At 38.5% G+C, this 16678-nt stretch overlaps 1 protein-coding gene across 2 annotated transcripts in view; it reads right to left on the minus strand.

Moving 5' to 3' along the window:
* The window catches only part of LIPK (lipase family member K), a 47780-nt gene that overhangs the window by 2263 nt on the left and 28839 nt on the right, over window positions 1–16678 (minus strand). For both annotated transcript variants that reach the window (XM_032754786.1, XM_032137367.3), the window contains 3 exons: window positions 12906–13052; window positions 10635–10706; window positions 7438–7509 (listed from right to left, as the gene is read on the minus strand). In XM_032754786.1, the coding sequence (XP_032610677.1) occupies window positions 7438–7509; window positions 10635–10706; window positions 12906–13052 (291 nt within the window). The remainder of the gene's footprint in view (window positions 1–7437; window positions 7510–10634; window positions 10707–12905; window positions 13053–16678) is intronic.

A 16678-nucleotide genomic window follows, 5' to 3' on the forward strand; every position in this document is an offset into this window, starting at 1 on the left:
TTAGATTCAGGGGGTACATGTGCAGGCTTGCTACATAAGTAAATTGTATATCATGGAGGTTTGGCTTACAAATGATTTCGTCATCCAGGTAATGAGCACAGTACCCAATAGGTAGTTTTTCAATCCTCACTCTCCTCCCAGCCTCCACCCTCAAGTAGGCCCCAGTGTCTATTGTTCCCCTCTTTGTGTCCATGTAAACTCAATGTTTAGCCCCCACTTATAAGTGAGAGCATGTGATATTTGGTTTTCTGTGCCTGTGTTAATTTACTTAGGATAATGGCCTCCACCTGCATCTACATTGCTGCAAAGGACATTATTTCATTCTTTTCAATAGCTGCATAGTATTCCATGGTGTATATGTACCACATTTTCTTTATTCAGTCCACCTCTTATGGGCATCTAGATTCCATGTCTTTGCTATTGTGAATAGGGCCACAATGAACATACAGGTACATGTGTCTTTTTGATAGAACGATTTATATTCCTTTGAGTATATACCTAGTAATGGGATTTCTAAGTCAAATCATAGTTCTGTTTTAAGTTCTTTGAGAAATTGTCACATTGCTTTCCACAATGGCTGAATTAATTTACATTCCCACCAGCGGTGTATGAGCATTCTCTTTCTCCACAACCTCACCAGCATCTGTTATTTTTTGACTTTCAAATAATAGCCATTCTGACTGGTGTGAGATGCTATCTCATCATGGTTTTGATTTTCATTTCTCTAATGATTATTGATATTGACCATTTTTCATGTGCTTATTGGATGCATGTATGTCTTCTTTTGAGAAGTGTTTGTTCATGTACTTTGCTAACTTTTTAATGGAGTTGTTTGTTTTTTTTGCTTGTTAGTTTGCTTAAGTTTCTTATAGATTTTGGATATTAGATCTTTGTCAAATGCATAATTTGAAAATGTTTTCTCTTATTCTTAGGTTGTCTGCTTACTTTATTGATTCTTTTGCTATTCAAAAGCTCTTTAGTTTAATTAGGTTCCACTCGTCAATTTTTTTTTGTTGCAACTACTTTTGGCATCTTTATCATGAATTTTTTGCATCTTTATCATGAAATTTTTGCCAGGTCCCATGTGCAGAATGGTATTTCCTAGGTTTTCTTTTAGGGTTTTTATAGTTGTAGGTTATACATTTAAGTCTTTAATCCATCTTGAGTTAATTTTTGTATATGGTAAAAAGAAGGGGTCCAGTTTCAATCTTCTGCATATGGCTAGCCAGTTATCTCAGCACCAATTATTGAATAGACCATCCTTTCCCCATTGCTTGTTATTGTCAATTTTGTCAAAGATCAAATGATTGCAGGTGTTCAACTTTATTTCTGGGTTCTCTAACCTGTTCCATTGGTCTATATGTCTGTTTTTGTACCAATACCATGCTGTTTTGGTTACTGTAGCCTTGTAGTATAGTTTGAAGTCAAGTAATGCCTCCAGCTTTGCTCTTTTTGCTTAGGATTGCCTTGGATATTCAGGATTCTTTTGGGTTTCATAGGAATTTTAGAATAGTTTTTCTAATTCTGTGTCAGATGTCATTTGTAGTTTGATAGGAGTAGCATTGAATCTGTAAATTGACTTGGACAGTATGGCCATTTTAATGATATTGATTCTTCCTATCCATGAACATGGAATGTTTTTCCATTTGTATCATCTCTGATTTCTTTGAGCAGTGTTTTAAAGTTCTCATTGTAGAGATCTTTCATTTCCCTGATTAGCTGTATTCACATTTTATTCTTTTTGTGGCTATTGTGATTGGGATTATGTTCTTGACTTGACTGTCAGCTTGGACATTGTTGCTGATTTTGGTACGTTGATCTTGTATCCTAAAACATTACTGAAGTTATTTATCAGTGTAAGGAGCATTTAGAATGAGACTATGGGATTTTTTAGATATAGAATCACATCATCCATGAAAAGAAATAGTTTGACTTCCTCCCTTCCTATTTGAATGCCATTTATTTCTTTCTCTTGTGTGATTGCTCTGGCTAGGACTTCCAGTACTATGCTCAATAGGAGTGGTGACAGTGGACATTCTTGTCTTGTTTCAGTTCTCAAGGGGAATGCTTCAAGCTTTTGCCTATTCAGTATTATGTTGGCTGTGGGTTTGTCATAAATGGCACTTAATATTATTATTATTTTCTTTTTTTTTTTTTTTTTTGAGACGGAGTCTTGCTCTGTCACTTAGGCTGGAATGCCATGGCACAATCTCGGCCCACTGCAACCTCTGCCTCCTGGGTTTAAGCTATTCTGGTGCCTTAGCCTCCCAAGTAGCTGTAATTACAGGCGCCTGCCACCACACCCAGCTAATTTTTGTATTTTTAATAGAGATGAGGTTTCACCATGTTGGCCAGGCTAGTCTCATACTCCTGACCTCAAGTGATCTGTCTGCCTCAGACGGGATATATGTGCAGAATGTACAGGTTTGTTACATAGATGTACATGTGCCATGGTAGTTTGATGCTCCTCTTGACTCATCCTCTTAAGTTCCCTTCCCTCACCATCCAACCCTCAACAGGCCCTGGTGTGTGTTGTTCCCTTCTCTGTGTCCATGTGTTCTCATTGTTCAACTCCCCTCTCTGTGTCCAAGTGTTCTCATTGTTCAACATGTGGTATTTGATATTCTGTTCCTATGTTAGTTTGCTGAGGATGATGGCTTCCAGCGCTTCTGTGTCCCTGCAGAGGACATTATCTCATTGGCTGCATAGTACTATGACTGCATAGTATTCCATGGTGCATATGTACCACATTTTCTTTATCCAGTTTATTATTGATGGGCATTTCGATTGGTTCCATGTCTTTGTTATTGTAAACAGTGCTGCAGTAAACATACATGTGCATGTATCTTTATAGTAGAATGATTTATATTCCTTTGGGTATATACCCAGAAATGGGATTGCTGGGTCAAATGGTATTTTTTATTCTAGATCCTTGAGGAATAGCCGTGCTATCTTCCACAATGGTTGAATTAATTCACATTCCCATCAACAGCATAAAAGCGTTTCTATTTCTCCACAGCCTCGCCAGCATCTATTGTTTCCTGACTTATTAATAATAGCCATTCTCTCTGGCATGAGATGGTATCTCATTGTGGTTTTGATTTGCATTTCTCGGATGATCAGTGATGTTGAGCTTTTTCTCATATGTTTGTTGGGATGGCTCTTATTATTTTGAGGTAAGTTTCTTTGATGCTTAGTTTGTTGAGGGTTTTTAACATGAAGGGATGTTGAATTTTCTTAAGAATCTTTTCTGTGTCTATTGAGATAATCTTGTGGTTTTTGTTTTTAGTTCTGTTTATGTGATGCCTCAAACATATTGATTTGCATATTTTGGACCAACTTTGCAACCCAGGAATAAAGCCTACTTGATTGTTGTGGACTAGCTTTTTGATGTGTTGCTGTATTAGGTTCACTAATATTTCATTGAGAATTTTTGCATATATGTTTATCGGGGATATTGGCCTGAAATTTTCTTTATTCAGTGTGTTTCTGCCAGATTTTGGCATCAGAATGATGGATGATGGCTTCATAAAACAAGTTAGAGAAGAGTCCCTCCTCCTCGATTTTTTGGAATTATTTCAGTAAGATTGGCACCAGCTCTTCTTACATGTATGGTAAAATTGGACTGTAATTCATTCTGGTCCAGGGCTTTTTCTGGTTGGTAGTGTTTTAGTACCGATTCAGTTTTGGAACTTGTTATTGATCTGTTTAGGATTTCGATCGCTTCCTGATTTAATCTTTAGAGGTGTTATGCTTCCTGGAATTTATGCATTTCTTCTAGATTTTCTACTTTGTGTGTGTAGAGGTGATAATGATAGTCTCTGAAGGGTTATTATGTATCTGTGAGGTGGTGGTAATGTCCCCATTGTCATTTCTGACTGTATTTATTTGAATCTTCTCTCTTTATTCTTTATTAGTCTAGCTAGCAGTCTATCAATTTTATTTATTCTGTCAAGGAACCAACTTGTGATTTTGTTGATCTTTTGTATGTTTCTTTGCATCTCAATTTCATTCAGTTAAGCTGTGATTTTGGTTATTTTTTCTTCTGCTAGCTCTGGAGTTGGTTTGCTCTTGTTTTTCTAGTTTCTCTAGGTGTGATGTTAGGCTGTTAATTTGAGATCTTTCTAACTTTTTGATGTGGATGTTTAGCACTATAAGCTTTCCTCTTAACACTCCTTTAGCTGTGTCCCAGAGATTCTGGTATATTGTATCTTTGTTTTCAGTAGTTTCAAAGAATTTCTTGATTTCTGCCTGTATTTCTTTATTTACCCAAAAGTCATTCAGGAGAAGGTTGTCTAATTGCATGGTTTTGATAGATCATCTTGGGACTGACTTCTACTTTTATTGTACTGTGATTCATGAGTGTACATGGTATAATTTCAGTTTTTTTTAATCTGTTGAGAATTGCTTTATGGTTGAGTGTGTGGTCAATTTTAGAGTGTATGCCATGTGCACGTGAGAAGAATATGTATTCTGCTGTTATTGGGTAGAGTGTTCTCTAGATATCTGCTCAGTCTATTTGGTTAGGTGTCAAGTTTAGGTCCCAAATATCTTTGTTAGTTTTCTGCATCAAAGATCTGTCTAATACTGTCAGTGGGGTGTTGATGTCTCCCACTATTGTTGTGTCGTTATCTAAGTCTCTCTGTAGATCTCTAAGGACTTGTTTTATGAATCTAGGTGCTCCTGTGTTGGGTGCATATATATTTAGGATAGTTGTATTCTTGTTAAATTCAACCCTTTATCATTATTTAATGTCCTTCTCTGTTCCTTTTGATAATTGTTTATTTAAATTCTGTTTTGTCTGAAGCAAGAATAGCAACCCTTGGTCTTTTTTCTTTTCCATTTGTTTGATAGATATTTCTCCCTCCCTTTTCTTTGAGCCCATGAGTGTCACTGCATGCAACATTGGTCTCATGTGGGCAGCACACAGTTAGGTCTTGCTTCTTTATGCAACTTGCAACTCTTTGCATTTTAAGTGAGGCATTTAGCCCGTTTGCATTCAAGGTTAATATCGATATGTGTAGATTTGATCCTGTCATTGTGTTGTTAGCTGGTTCTTATGTAGGCTTGATTGTGTAGCTGCTTTCTAGTGTCAATGTTCTATGCATTTAAGTGTGCTTTTGTAGTATCTGGTAACAGTCTTTATTTCCATGTTTAGCATTCCATTAAGGACCTCTTGGAAGGCAGGTCTGGTGGTAATAAATTCCCTTAGCAATTTTCTCTGAAAAATATTTTATATCTTCTTCACTTGTAAAGCTTAGTTTGTCTGTATGTGAAATTCTTGGTTGGAATTTCGTTTCTTTAAGGATGTTGAATACAAGCCCCTAATCTCTTCTGGCTTGTAGGGTTTCTGCTGAAAGGTCCACAGTTAGCCTGATGAGGTTCCCTTTGTTGGTGAACTGCCCCTTCTCTCCAGCTGCCTTTAATATTTTTTCTTTCACATAGACCTTGGAGAATCTGATGACTATGTGTCTTGGGGATGGTTGTCCTAAATACTATCTTGCAGGGGTTCTCTGAATTTCCCAGATTTAATGTTGACCTCTCTAGTGAGATTGGGGAAATTTTCATGGGCAATATCATCAAATATGTTTTCCAAGTTACTTGCTCTCTTTTCGTCCCTTTCAGGCATGCCAGAGAGCTGTGGGTTTGGTGTCCTTACATAATCCCATATTTTCTGCAGATTTTGTTCATTTTTTACATTCTTTTTTCTTTATTTTTGTCAGACTGGCTTCACTGAAATAACCAGTCTTCAATCTCTGAGATTTTTTCCTAAGTTTGTCGATTCTGCTATTAATACTTCTGATTATATTATGAAATTCTTATAGTGAGTTTCCCAGCTCTATCAGATCAATTTGGTTATTTATTAAAATGGCTATTTCATCTTTCAGCTCTTAAATTATTTTGCTGGATTCCTTGGACTGAGTTTCAACTTTCTCCTGAATTTCAATGATCTCTGTTGCCATCCAGATTCTGAACTGTGTATCTGTCATTTAAGTCATTTCAATCTGGTTAAGAACAATTGCTGGAGAGCTAGTGTGGTCATTTAGAGGTCATTTACCTTTTCAAATGTCCAGAGTTATCGCACTGATTCCTTCTCAACTGTTTTGGCTGATATTCCTTTAATCTTTGAAGTTGCTGTCCTTTGGATGAGGCTTTTTGCTTTTATATTCTTTGAAGCCCTTGAGAATTTGACTGTGATATAAGTTGTGTTTAGTTGACTGGCTTCATTTCTGGATGACTTCAGGGTACCAGGGCTCAGCTCAGCACTCCTGGGCTGTGTGCTATAACCTTGGTAGGTGGGACCATGTGCAAAGCTTTGTTCTCTGGCCACTGCTGCACTGGAGAGGCTGAGATGTTCCTCATATACTGGCAACAACACTCTGATGGGAGGCAGGGCAAAAGCACTTCATCGTGGTGGTGGTGGCATGCTGGCAAAGCAGTCAGGGGAGGCTGCAAGTATGTTCACACTGGTAGGGACCCATCTGCAAAAGCTCTCCTATGCCTAGGCAGAATCTGCCAGTGAAGGAGGTATGGCAGTGACCACTGGGAGGCACCATAGTTGGACATGTGAGGCTGCACTGCAAGCGGGTGCAGCCAGGCAGGAACCCTGAGAAAGGCCAGCAGACAGGGATGTGCTCAGATTACACTGGCCCTATCCCATGGGTAAGATAGCCCTGTTCTGTTCAGGTTCAACAGTCAACAAAGGCCAATGCCACCTAGAGGAGCTTGGTGAGCCTTGGGGAATGGATGTCCCTGGCCATACTTCACTGCAACTGTTCCTGCACCAAACCCTCTAGGCTTTGCACAGGCAAGAGTTCTGTCCCTGCCAACTCTCCAAGCAGCTGTGCCTACTAGCTCAAATGTCTATGGGGGTTGTGGGGTGTCCTGCAGCTAGGTCCATAGTAAGAGTGGGCCATTGTACTCCTATTTAACTCACCTCTTCCCCAGGAGCTACTCAGGGCCTGAGGTGAGTCCTGGTGCTCAGCAACCCCGTGCAGGCTTCCCAGAATCCTCCCTCTAGCCCAGGCTCCGCATCCTACCTCCGTTCACTCTCAGTGCCTTTCTTCTGAAGATCTGCTCAGTGTTCCAATCTTCTTGATGGTCTTGTCTCTTAATGGGAGAAGCTCTTCCTGGCTGTGTCTAGTTGACCATCTTGAGCCCCTCTCTCTGGTTGTTTACTAGCTGAATAACTGATAATTTACCTACCCTCTCTGAACCTCTGAAAAAAATAGGGATAATAATATTTACCTTGCAAGATCCTTGTAAGAATTAGAAATAATGATATGGCACATGGCAAGAACCCAATAAGCAGCCTGTGAGAACAGCAATAAGCAATATCCAGTGTGGTAAATGCAAGTGGCAGGTGCTTCATGAGTAGACACTATTTTTGTTAGTTCATTTGCAGCATGGAACTGATTATGAGGATTATTTTTGTACCTGGTGGAAGTGCATCATGTTCTGATCGGAGTTTCCCCAATCAAAAGCTTGGAGCTGACCAGAATTAACGGCCTAAAATAAAATAAACACGTTAAAATAATATAAGAAAATAGTGTACACTTAAAGACAGTACAGAAGAAATATACAAAGAAGATTAACACTATGCCCCAGTCTTTAGAAACATAAGCTAAATTTCAATAAAGATTAAGAAAATAAGTAATAAAAAATGATAAATCTTATCGTAATTCACAGAATAGGTACAATCTTTTACTCATTCCTGTATCTTTCCAGTGAAAATCCTCAGATTTTTCATTTAAATCCAATGCCTTTAAATGTTACCATGCTACACACAGAAATATTTTTTAAAGATACAGAATTGAATGATTCTTGACTATCTTTGCTTCAGGAATTTTAATAATTTTTTAAAAAGGCATTAGCTATACATTTCTTACATTTAAAAATTACTGCTATTGTTATTACACAACTTTGTACCTTATCCTCATGATGTGGTCTAAGCTGTTATGATTATATTCCCTATCCTTAAACATTTTTTTCACTATTAAAAGAAATATTCACCCACTGAGCTTCCCCAGTTCTGCATAAGGTACATGGCTGCTCTCTGCCTCCTGTATGTGGGGTCAAGCCACCTGCTGTGGTGCATAACGTAGCCATGGGCTGACTGAGACACTGTGCATGACTACTTTTGCATTTTGGTATTGAAACTTGAAATATTAGAATGTAAGGACATTCATACATGCAGCATTTCATTTTTCTGTTATTTGCCACCCATATAGGATTGGTGAGGCAGATAATTTTGACATTTATGTCAAGCACTTCATTAAATTATTCTCAGACTATTCTGTTTTTCTTTCTTAGCTTGAATCTCAGATATTTTTCCCACTTACTAATTTAGTCCTGATTTTTAGTTTAAAATTATTCCCATCATGATTTATATTCAGAGAGGCAGCAGTCTGCTGCTGTTGAAATTCTGCAAGGTTTTAGAAATGGGAAGCAATAGGATGTACTACTTAGGAACATGGGCTCTAGGATCAAATCTGGTGATTTGCTTTGGCTCTGTGTCCCCACCCAAATCTCATCTCTAATTGTAATCCCCACTTGTCAGGGCAGGGGCCTGGTGGGAGGTGACTGAATCATGGGGGCGGACTTCCCCTTTGCTGTTCTGATAGGGAGTGAGTTCTCACAAGATCTGGTTGTTTGAAAGTGTGTGGCATTTCCCGCTTTGTGCTCTCTCTCTCCTGCTCCACCATGGTAAGACGTGCTTGCTTCCCCTTCGCTTTCCAAGGTGATTGTAAGTTTCCTGAGGCCTCCTAGCCATGCTTCCTGTACAGCCTGTGGAGCTGTGAGTCTATTAAAATTCTTGTCTTCATAAATTACCCAGTCTCAGGTAGCTCTTTATAGTAGTGTGAAAGACACTAATATACCTTGTTTGTATCCAGGCTTAATAGACTACTGAATCTGTGATTCAAGGCAAGATATTTGTGAAATGAGAATGACAGTAACATTCTTTATTAGGATTGTGAAGATTATGGTAACACCTATAAAGCATGTAGCACCTAGTAATACCCAACAAACAGCTTTTTTTCACTAGTATTACTCCCATCATCATGATCATCACTCTTGCGTTAGCTGACTATGTAACTTATAACCAAATATTTACCATGACCCCCACCATCCCCACTTATTTCTATCCTGAAGAGGACTCCTTGTGAAAGGGGAAAAGGTTTTCGTAAGAGAAGTCAATTATAAAATGTATAAGGAATAGGCAGCCATGTGCAGTGCTCACGCCTGTAATCCAAGCAGTCCAAGACCAGCCTAGGTAACAAAACAAGACCTCATCTTTGTAAAAAGAAACAAACGTTATCTGGGCATGGTGGTGCATGCCTGTGGTGCCAGCTACTCAGGAAGCTGAGATGGGAGGATTGCTTAAACCCAGGATGTCAAAGCTACAGTGAGCCATGATTGTACCACTATACTTCAGCCTGGGTAACGTGATTGTACCACTGCATGCTTTTTTTTGAGATCCTGTCTCAAGAAGTAAATAAATAAAAGAATATACTATTACATTTATAGAGTGGGGGGATATCAGTGCCTTTACTAAAAAATTGTTATAATAATTCAATGAGACTGAATAAAATCATATGTATGAGCAGCAAGAAGAGCATATATTAAGTGCTCAATAACTGTGAAGTTAAACATGTAGTACCTGGAAGGCCATGCTCATAAGAGGACCTATCTGTCTCCTCATCAGTAGGAAGCCCTATATCCTGAACATCTTTCTTCGTAGAGGAACTTGAAGCCTTTTCTCCTGGAGTCAAACACTTCCAAGTATTTCAGAAATCCTCACCTAGTATTTCAGGCTATCTATAGTAGCGATTCTCTAAAACAGGGAGCAAATTTAGTAGGATATATATTAAAATGCAAATTCCTGGTTGTGGGGGGTCTCAGATATATTAAACCTTTAAGAAGACACCACTCCTCTCCCCATCATAGAATTATGTATATTTTGTTCACTTTTCAAAAGGGATTGTGACTGAGCCACCAGCCAAGAATATAGGCAGATATTACATAATAAACAAATGAATGTGCATGCACGTGTGTGCACATGCACACACAAAGACACACACACAAGGCTCAGAAAGCCACACCAATTGAATTAGACTTATCTCTGAGCTTTCTGTATATTGAGTAATAAAATAAAACAAATAAAACTTTAACTGAGGGTAAAAACATAAGCCATAAATCCATTTTAATTTTTCCCTAGCATTCAATTTGCTCTGAATAAAGCATCGTTTCCACATTCTGAAATGCCCCATATATTGATTGGAGGATGAACAGCTCTTTCTGGAATAAGATGCATCATTTTATATAAAGTTCTATTAGAGCTGATGACTTTCTGAAAGAGGAAATAAAAGCCTTCCCTTGAAATGCAGTTTGGAATCATCTAAGGATCAGAACCCAGTCAGAATATCTGAGAACCATGCTCGAAACCCAGACACTGAAGACAAGGAGAAGAAATGGGAATGAAGTAAATAAAAATGAAGAGTTGATGCTGATTCCAAAAACATCAATGTGACAGTGGCAGGTGCCAGCAGAACCCTGCAGTGAGCTCTCTGAGAGCACTTCTTGAGGGTCTTGCAGAGGTATGTGTGCATCAAGCAGGAATAAGAAGCACGTACCTGAGCCCAGTGCAGCATATTCTGAACAGATGTTCCCGCAGGATTGTGTGACAAATAAACATCCAAGCGACTCTGCAAAGAGATTACTTCTCATCTAGAGGCTAATCATATCATCATACCGCAAGTAAACATTTGAGAGAAATTTAAAAAGTTTCTTCTTTTCCTCTTTTCCCTTTCTTTGTTTCTTATTTTTATTTTTATTTTTGAGATGGAGTCTTGCTCTGTCGCCCAGGCTGGAGTGCAGTGGCGCAATCTCAGCTTGCTGCAGTCTCCACCTCCTGGGTTCCATTCTCCTGCCTCAGCCTCCTGAGTAGCTGGGACTACAGGCACGTGCCACCACGCCTGACTAATTTTGTGTTTGTACTTTTAGTAGAGACGGGGTTTCACCGCGTCAGCCAGGATGGTCTCGATCTCCTGACCTCGTGATCCGCCTGCCTTGGCCTCCCAAAGTGCTGGGATTACAGGTGTGAGCCACTGCACCTGGCCTCTTTTCCCTTTCTTTAAGGAAAAAACATGTACCATATAATCTGAAGACATATTAACCAAAAAAGCCCATCTTTGAAGAACTTTTTCCTCCACCAGCTCTGTCCTGTCCTCAGCAGTGTCTTCAGAAAGCCTACAGAGGGCATCCCGCTGGGCAAAGACAAAAGGAAATCTATCTTTTTCCAGACTCAACTCCCATAGGTTCAAGGGCATAGGAGATTAAAGGATAAAAACCCCAGTGATCTTCTTCAACCCGTGCTAAGTCTCAAAGGACATTCAAAGAGAGCTGTTGGCCCTAAGACACTAAGAATAGATCTGAATGTTGCCTTTTGTTTCCTGAATTTTAAAATGTGGTAAACATTCTACAGGACTCTGAAAGTTTGTGTAACAGAATTAATTCAGTCAGCATATTTAGATGTCTTATGGATAAACAACCACACACACACAAGAACAAAAACAAAAACACACACACAAACTCTTGATTCTCTCATATTTTCAATTGCACTAGTTTTTAAATAAAAAGAGTTATTTTCCACCAAAGTAAGCATCAGAAACATCTTAGGGCTTTAAAAATATTTTAACCTACTTATAAGCTATCCAAACGTACTGAATAAAAATCAAAATCTCAAAGGTTGAGTTCTGGACATGTGTATTTTTTCAAAGTTCAACCAATATTACTTATGTATCCCTTGTTATTGTTCTTTGAAACAAATGTCCTTGAAGGTGCCGTAATATTCTGTAAGTTTTGCTTTTTGGCAGAAAGACAAAAGGTGATCTGACAAAAGATGTCCATATGGACAACAAGGGCCAATGAATAGTCAAGGGTGTTATTTTGTGATGTCTTTCTTTAGCAAACTCTTAGGCTATGCTGAGAGGGTGCTTTTAAAATACACTCTTTTGTGTTTGTTTCAAGGTCTTTTTACTCAGCTCTGCCTACATGATATACTCTCACCTACATATATGCTTGCATCTAAATGATAGGCAAGCATAGTTTCCATTGTACACTGAGAAAGTAAGACAGGAACACAGAAAGGCAATGGCTAAGATATGTTTTGCATAAAAAGCCTTTTATAAATCTTGCTTGAAAGCAAGAAAAATTTTAATCAGTGCTTTCTACTGACTGGGAGAGTAGGCTCTGGGCAGAAGTCTGTGAGAGAGGTGGAGACCAACTTCAGTCTGATCCTACCTCTGGTTTCAAACACATCTCCTCTCTTTCCCTCCTCCCTCCCCCCAACTCCTTGGGTCATCGTGGAAAGGATCTCAGTTAAGTTAAAAATTACTCGACAAGAACCCTGACACTGATCCCTCTTGGTACCCCTTGAACAATAAATTTGTAGCTGTTGTTGAAGAACCATCCCTCCTTTTATCCTTTGGGTTAAGGAAGTAAGTGGTTCACAAAATAACTTTCCAAATCAACTGCGAAAGTGGAAAATTGGTAAAAAAATAAAAATACAAATGTCTGGACTCACCCCCTGAGATTCTACTTCAGTGGGTCTGACATAGGGCACAGGCACAGCAAGAAAAATGTCAAAACCATAGCCTTTATCTAAGTGAAGGACGTTTCAGGTAAGAAGAGATGAGAATTGTTGGCAGAAAAGCTTTCTCCTCAAATCCTCCTATGAAAGGAAGTGGACTCTCAACCCTCATTGGAAGCCATGAATGTACTAATTACATTCCAAAAGCAAAAAGGAAACCTTGAATTGCAATTGCCATACAATCCAGAATAAACTTTCATCACCTCTGTGCAACAAAACAAATGTTTTCCCAGACCCAGTTACTTACACCTACCATATTTAAGTTTTGTGGATCAAATCCACTCAGAGTAAATAGGAAGTTGCTGCAAATACGATGGAATAGCTTCCGATTGCACACTTTGGTGGCAATGAATTGGTCAAACAATGTATGAGGGTGGAACATTTTGTCACCAAACAGCACCTACAAGATAATTTAACACCATCAAATCTTATAGGCGTGGATATCAAAAGTGGAGAGATAGTTCAAAGAAGGACTGCACAGTATTAGGTGACATCTGCTCAGTGTTGGTCCTTAGTGAAATCATGAGGCTTGTTATTAGCTTTGTAATCCTTCCAATGCACCTCTTAATGGCTTTTCCCAAAAACCTCTAATTGGGGTGATTTTTAGAATGCCCCTTGAGAAACTAGTTCCCACAGGAAATTAGTAAGGCTTTGGAGTGAGGCATACATGTGTTTCATTCTGGATTCAAAGACATTCTATACCTTAGGAGAATTTTAAATTTCTATTATTATGAATTTTCTCATCTATAAAATGGAAAAATTTTCCAATGGGTAGGGCTGTTGTGAAGTTAGTAGGTCATGTTTAAAAGACAATTAGTGCAGTTCCTAGCATCTAGTGCACATGCAAAATATTATTTAAGTATAAATTAATGTAATTATTATTACTATCATAATTAGTGACTAATACAGATTTGAGCCATTCCTTCCAGAATCCTTTAATGAATTCTTTCTACGACAAAAGCTTAACCCACATAAATGAATCTTTACTAGTGGAATTTCAGGCAGTGTTGCAAGTGAATTCCTTTGCTTCACAGCTACTAGTTTTATAATCTTAGCATAATAAACTAGATATAAAGGTAAAAAGACTTTTTTAGTTCTTAAAACTTCGGAAACACCCATTTACAGTAAAAATAAACACACATTTCTTCTGGAATTCTTTATTAACCAGAAATTACAACTAAAGAACAGTAATAACTAGCATTTATTCACTTAAGATCTAATTCACTTTAAGATCTTTACTCCATATTTGGGAAAGCCAACTCCAGGTTTCAGAGAAGAGAACCCAGAATCCATTATGGTAGATGTCACCTGTTTCTTAACACCGTATTTTAATTGTTGATTACTTTTATGAACTGGCTATTTTCTTTCACATGGATTTGTTTTGCCAAGCATGGATGGCTAAGTTATTGATAAATAAAAAATAAATTTGTTTACCGGTTAAAGTCAGATCCTGCCTTTTACTTTAATTATTTATTCATGTGACAATCTATTTAAATTGTCACACTTGAAAACATGAAGTAAATCTCAACATTATTTTAAAAGATAAGCTCATTTTATGAGTGTATGCTGCTACTATTATTAAATTATTATGGGGACATTTACACTGGAAGAATTACAATTTGGCAAGTTAAATTAATTATCTAGGGTATTATCTAAGTGTCCTAGTGATTGTGATAAAATGAAGAAGAGTTTGGAATCAATCAGATAATATGTACAAGGCTTATTATTACTTCCCAGACCTAAAGAATTGAGAAGTATGGTTAGAACTAGTTTAACATATTGTTGTCCTTCCTTTCCCTTCCCTTTTTCTTCTTCCTCCTCTTCTTCCTCCTCCTCTATCTTCTCTCCCTCTCCCTCCTTCCCTTCCTCTTTCCCTGCCTCCATCCCTCTCTTCCTCTCTTGGGCATGAAGAGAAGTATGAAATCTTGGTACTTCATATATTCCATTAATATTCCATGGCATATCAGATATTCCATTAAATAAAGATTATATCTGACTATACAAGATAATCTGTGTTCTGAAACCTGGAGTTGGCTTTCCCAAATACAGAGTAAATTAGCAGGACATTCTCTGACTCCACTTTACCTCAATATCCCGTGACTCAGCAAAATTACTATGCATTTACTCAAAGGTGAATAATTTCTCCTTTACCCTAACCTAAAAGAGAGGACATTAATGTAGGCCAGCCAGCAGTATAGCACCCATATACAGAGTAGCGAACATGCCAACTTGTAGATGTAATTCCAAGTTGGCTCTGGAGGAGGAGCATTTGTCACATAACAGCAGGGAGCCAGGCTCCTTCTGGTAGCTGTTTTGGTATGTGTGAGAATTAGAAAAGGCACCCCTCTTTCTGGCAACATGGCCCCATGCCAGGGCGCATGGCTTGCCAAGCAGAACATGGGCTGGATTCAGTCCTCAACAGCCCACTGAGCTGGTCACCTTGTTCACTAACTTCTTCAGGTGGGCATTGAAAAAGTGGAAAAACCACCACCTATAAAAAAGACTATTGACCATGGGTTGCCTGGTCAGATCTGGGTTCAGATTCTGGCTCTGCCATCCATTAGCTGGGTGACTTGGGACAGGCTGCTTAGGCTCTCTGAGCCTCAAGTTCTTCTTTTAAGAAATGGAGACAGTACTAACAATCTTTAATGTTGTAGAGACATGTCAAAAGCAAAGGATCAAAAGCAATCTATAGGTCAGAAAGAAAGTAGAATGACAAGAACACAAAGGCATAAATGTCCAGGGGCAAAATGGGAGGTGAGGAAGGGGGAATGGATGAATGAATTTCTCAACGTGACAAACTCTACTCATTCTGTCAATATGAAAATTGAGGCTTAGCATGGTTAAATAACTTGTCCAAGGTTGCAATAGGCAGGAGGCAGAGGCAGAATGTGAACCCAGTTCTGTCTGACTTAAGTCTTTATGCTTTATACTCAATTCAATTCAACTCTCATGAATTGAGTTGAATGTAATAGAAATGGAGCAACTGAAAGAACTGGCAGCATCAGTGAAAAGGGAGTGCTAATCAGAGAGCGAAGAAAGGTTGTCTAAGTCCAGAAGCTCCCATAAAAAAAGGAAGCCTTTCACCAGGCATGCCTATGAGCATCCGGTTGATGGGAGAGGAGAGGAGAAAGCAAGCCCGTTCCTCAAAAAGTCAAAAACGTACCTAAACGTTGTCTGTCATTTCATTGTCATATCTTACAGATTATTTTTTGTTGCACAACTCTTGTTCCAATCCCCAATATCTATCTGCTAATGTGTTATCAATAACCCCATAATCATTCTTCTCATCTGTGCACAACTCTTGTCCAATCCCCAACATCTATCAGCTGATGTGTTAACAATAACTCCATAATTATTCTCCTAATCTTTCACCCTTCTTGATGTCCTTTACCCCCATCTGCTTACATTTGGTTCCCAGGGGAATCTTTCTAAAAAGGGGCATTATGCATGTCATTCCTCTGTGCAAATATTTCCATGCTCCCCAATTACTTATAGAATACATTCCAAACTCACTAATTTGGCACTCAAATCCCTTTATAATCTGCCTCTACATTTCCAACATGACTTCTCATAGTCTCCTTCACAAATACTAATATAAATCTCCAGTAAAGTGAGTTATGTGTGGTTTTCCATGGCCTGAGCTTCACCACTTCAATGTTGCTCATGTTTCTCTCTTGTTTCAGAAAGCCTTTCTATACCACACTCTATAATGAAATCTTATCCTTAAGCCCAAACTAAAATGCCATCTTATCCGAAAAGTCTCTTGTGATTCCAACAGCTAGAAGTATTTTTCTGTTCTCTGATTTTGCCTAGCAATGTTTTTGCTCTGTCATTACAATACTGGAATTTCTACTAGGAATTAGTAGGTCATATGTGGCAGTTCTTCTGTTGGTACTATAGTTCCTCTGTTGGAGTTATAATTTAGAAAGGGCAATCATTCTAAAATTACAGATTTGATCAAGCCACTTTTCTATTTAATATTCTTCAATGGCCTCCCTTCATTAACAGAACAAAGTCTAAACT

This window comes from Hylobates moloch, unplaced genomic scaffold, assembly GCF_009828535.3.
Source record: "Hylobates moloch isolate HMO894 unplaced genomic scaffold, HMol_V3 SCAFFOLD_3, whole genome shotgun sequence".
In the NCBI taxonomy this organism is placed as follows: Eukaryota; Metazoa; Chordata; class Mammalia; order Primates; family Hylobatidae; genus Hylobates; species Hylobates moloch.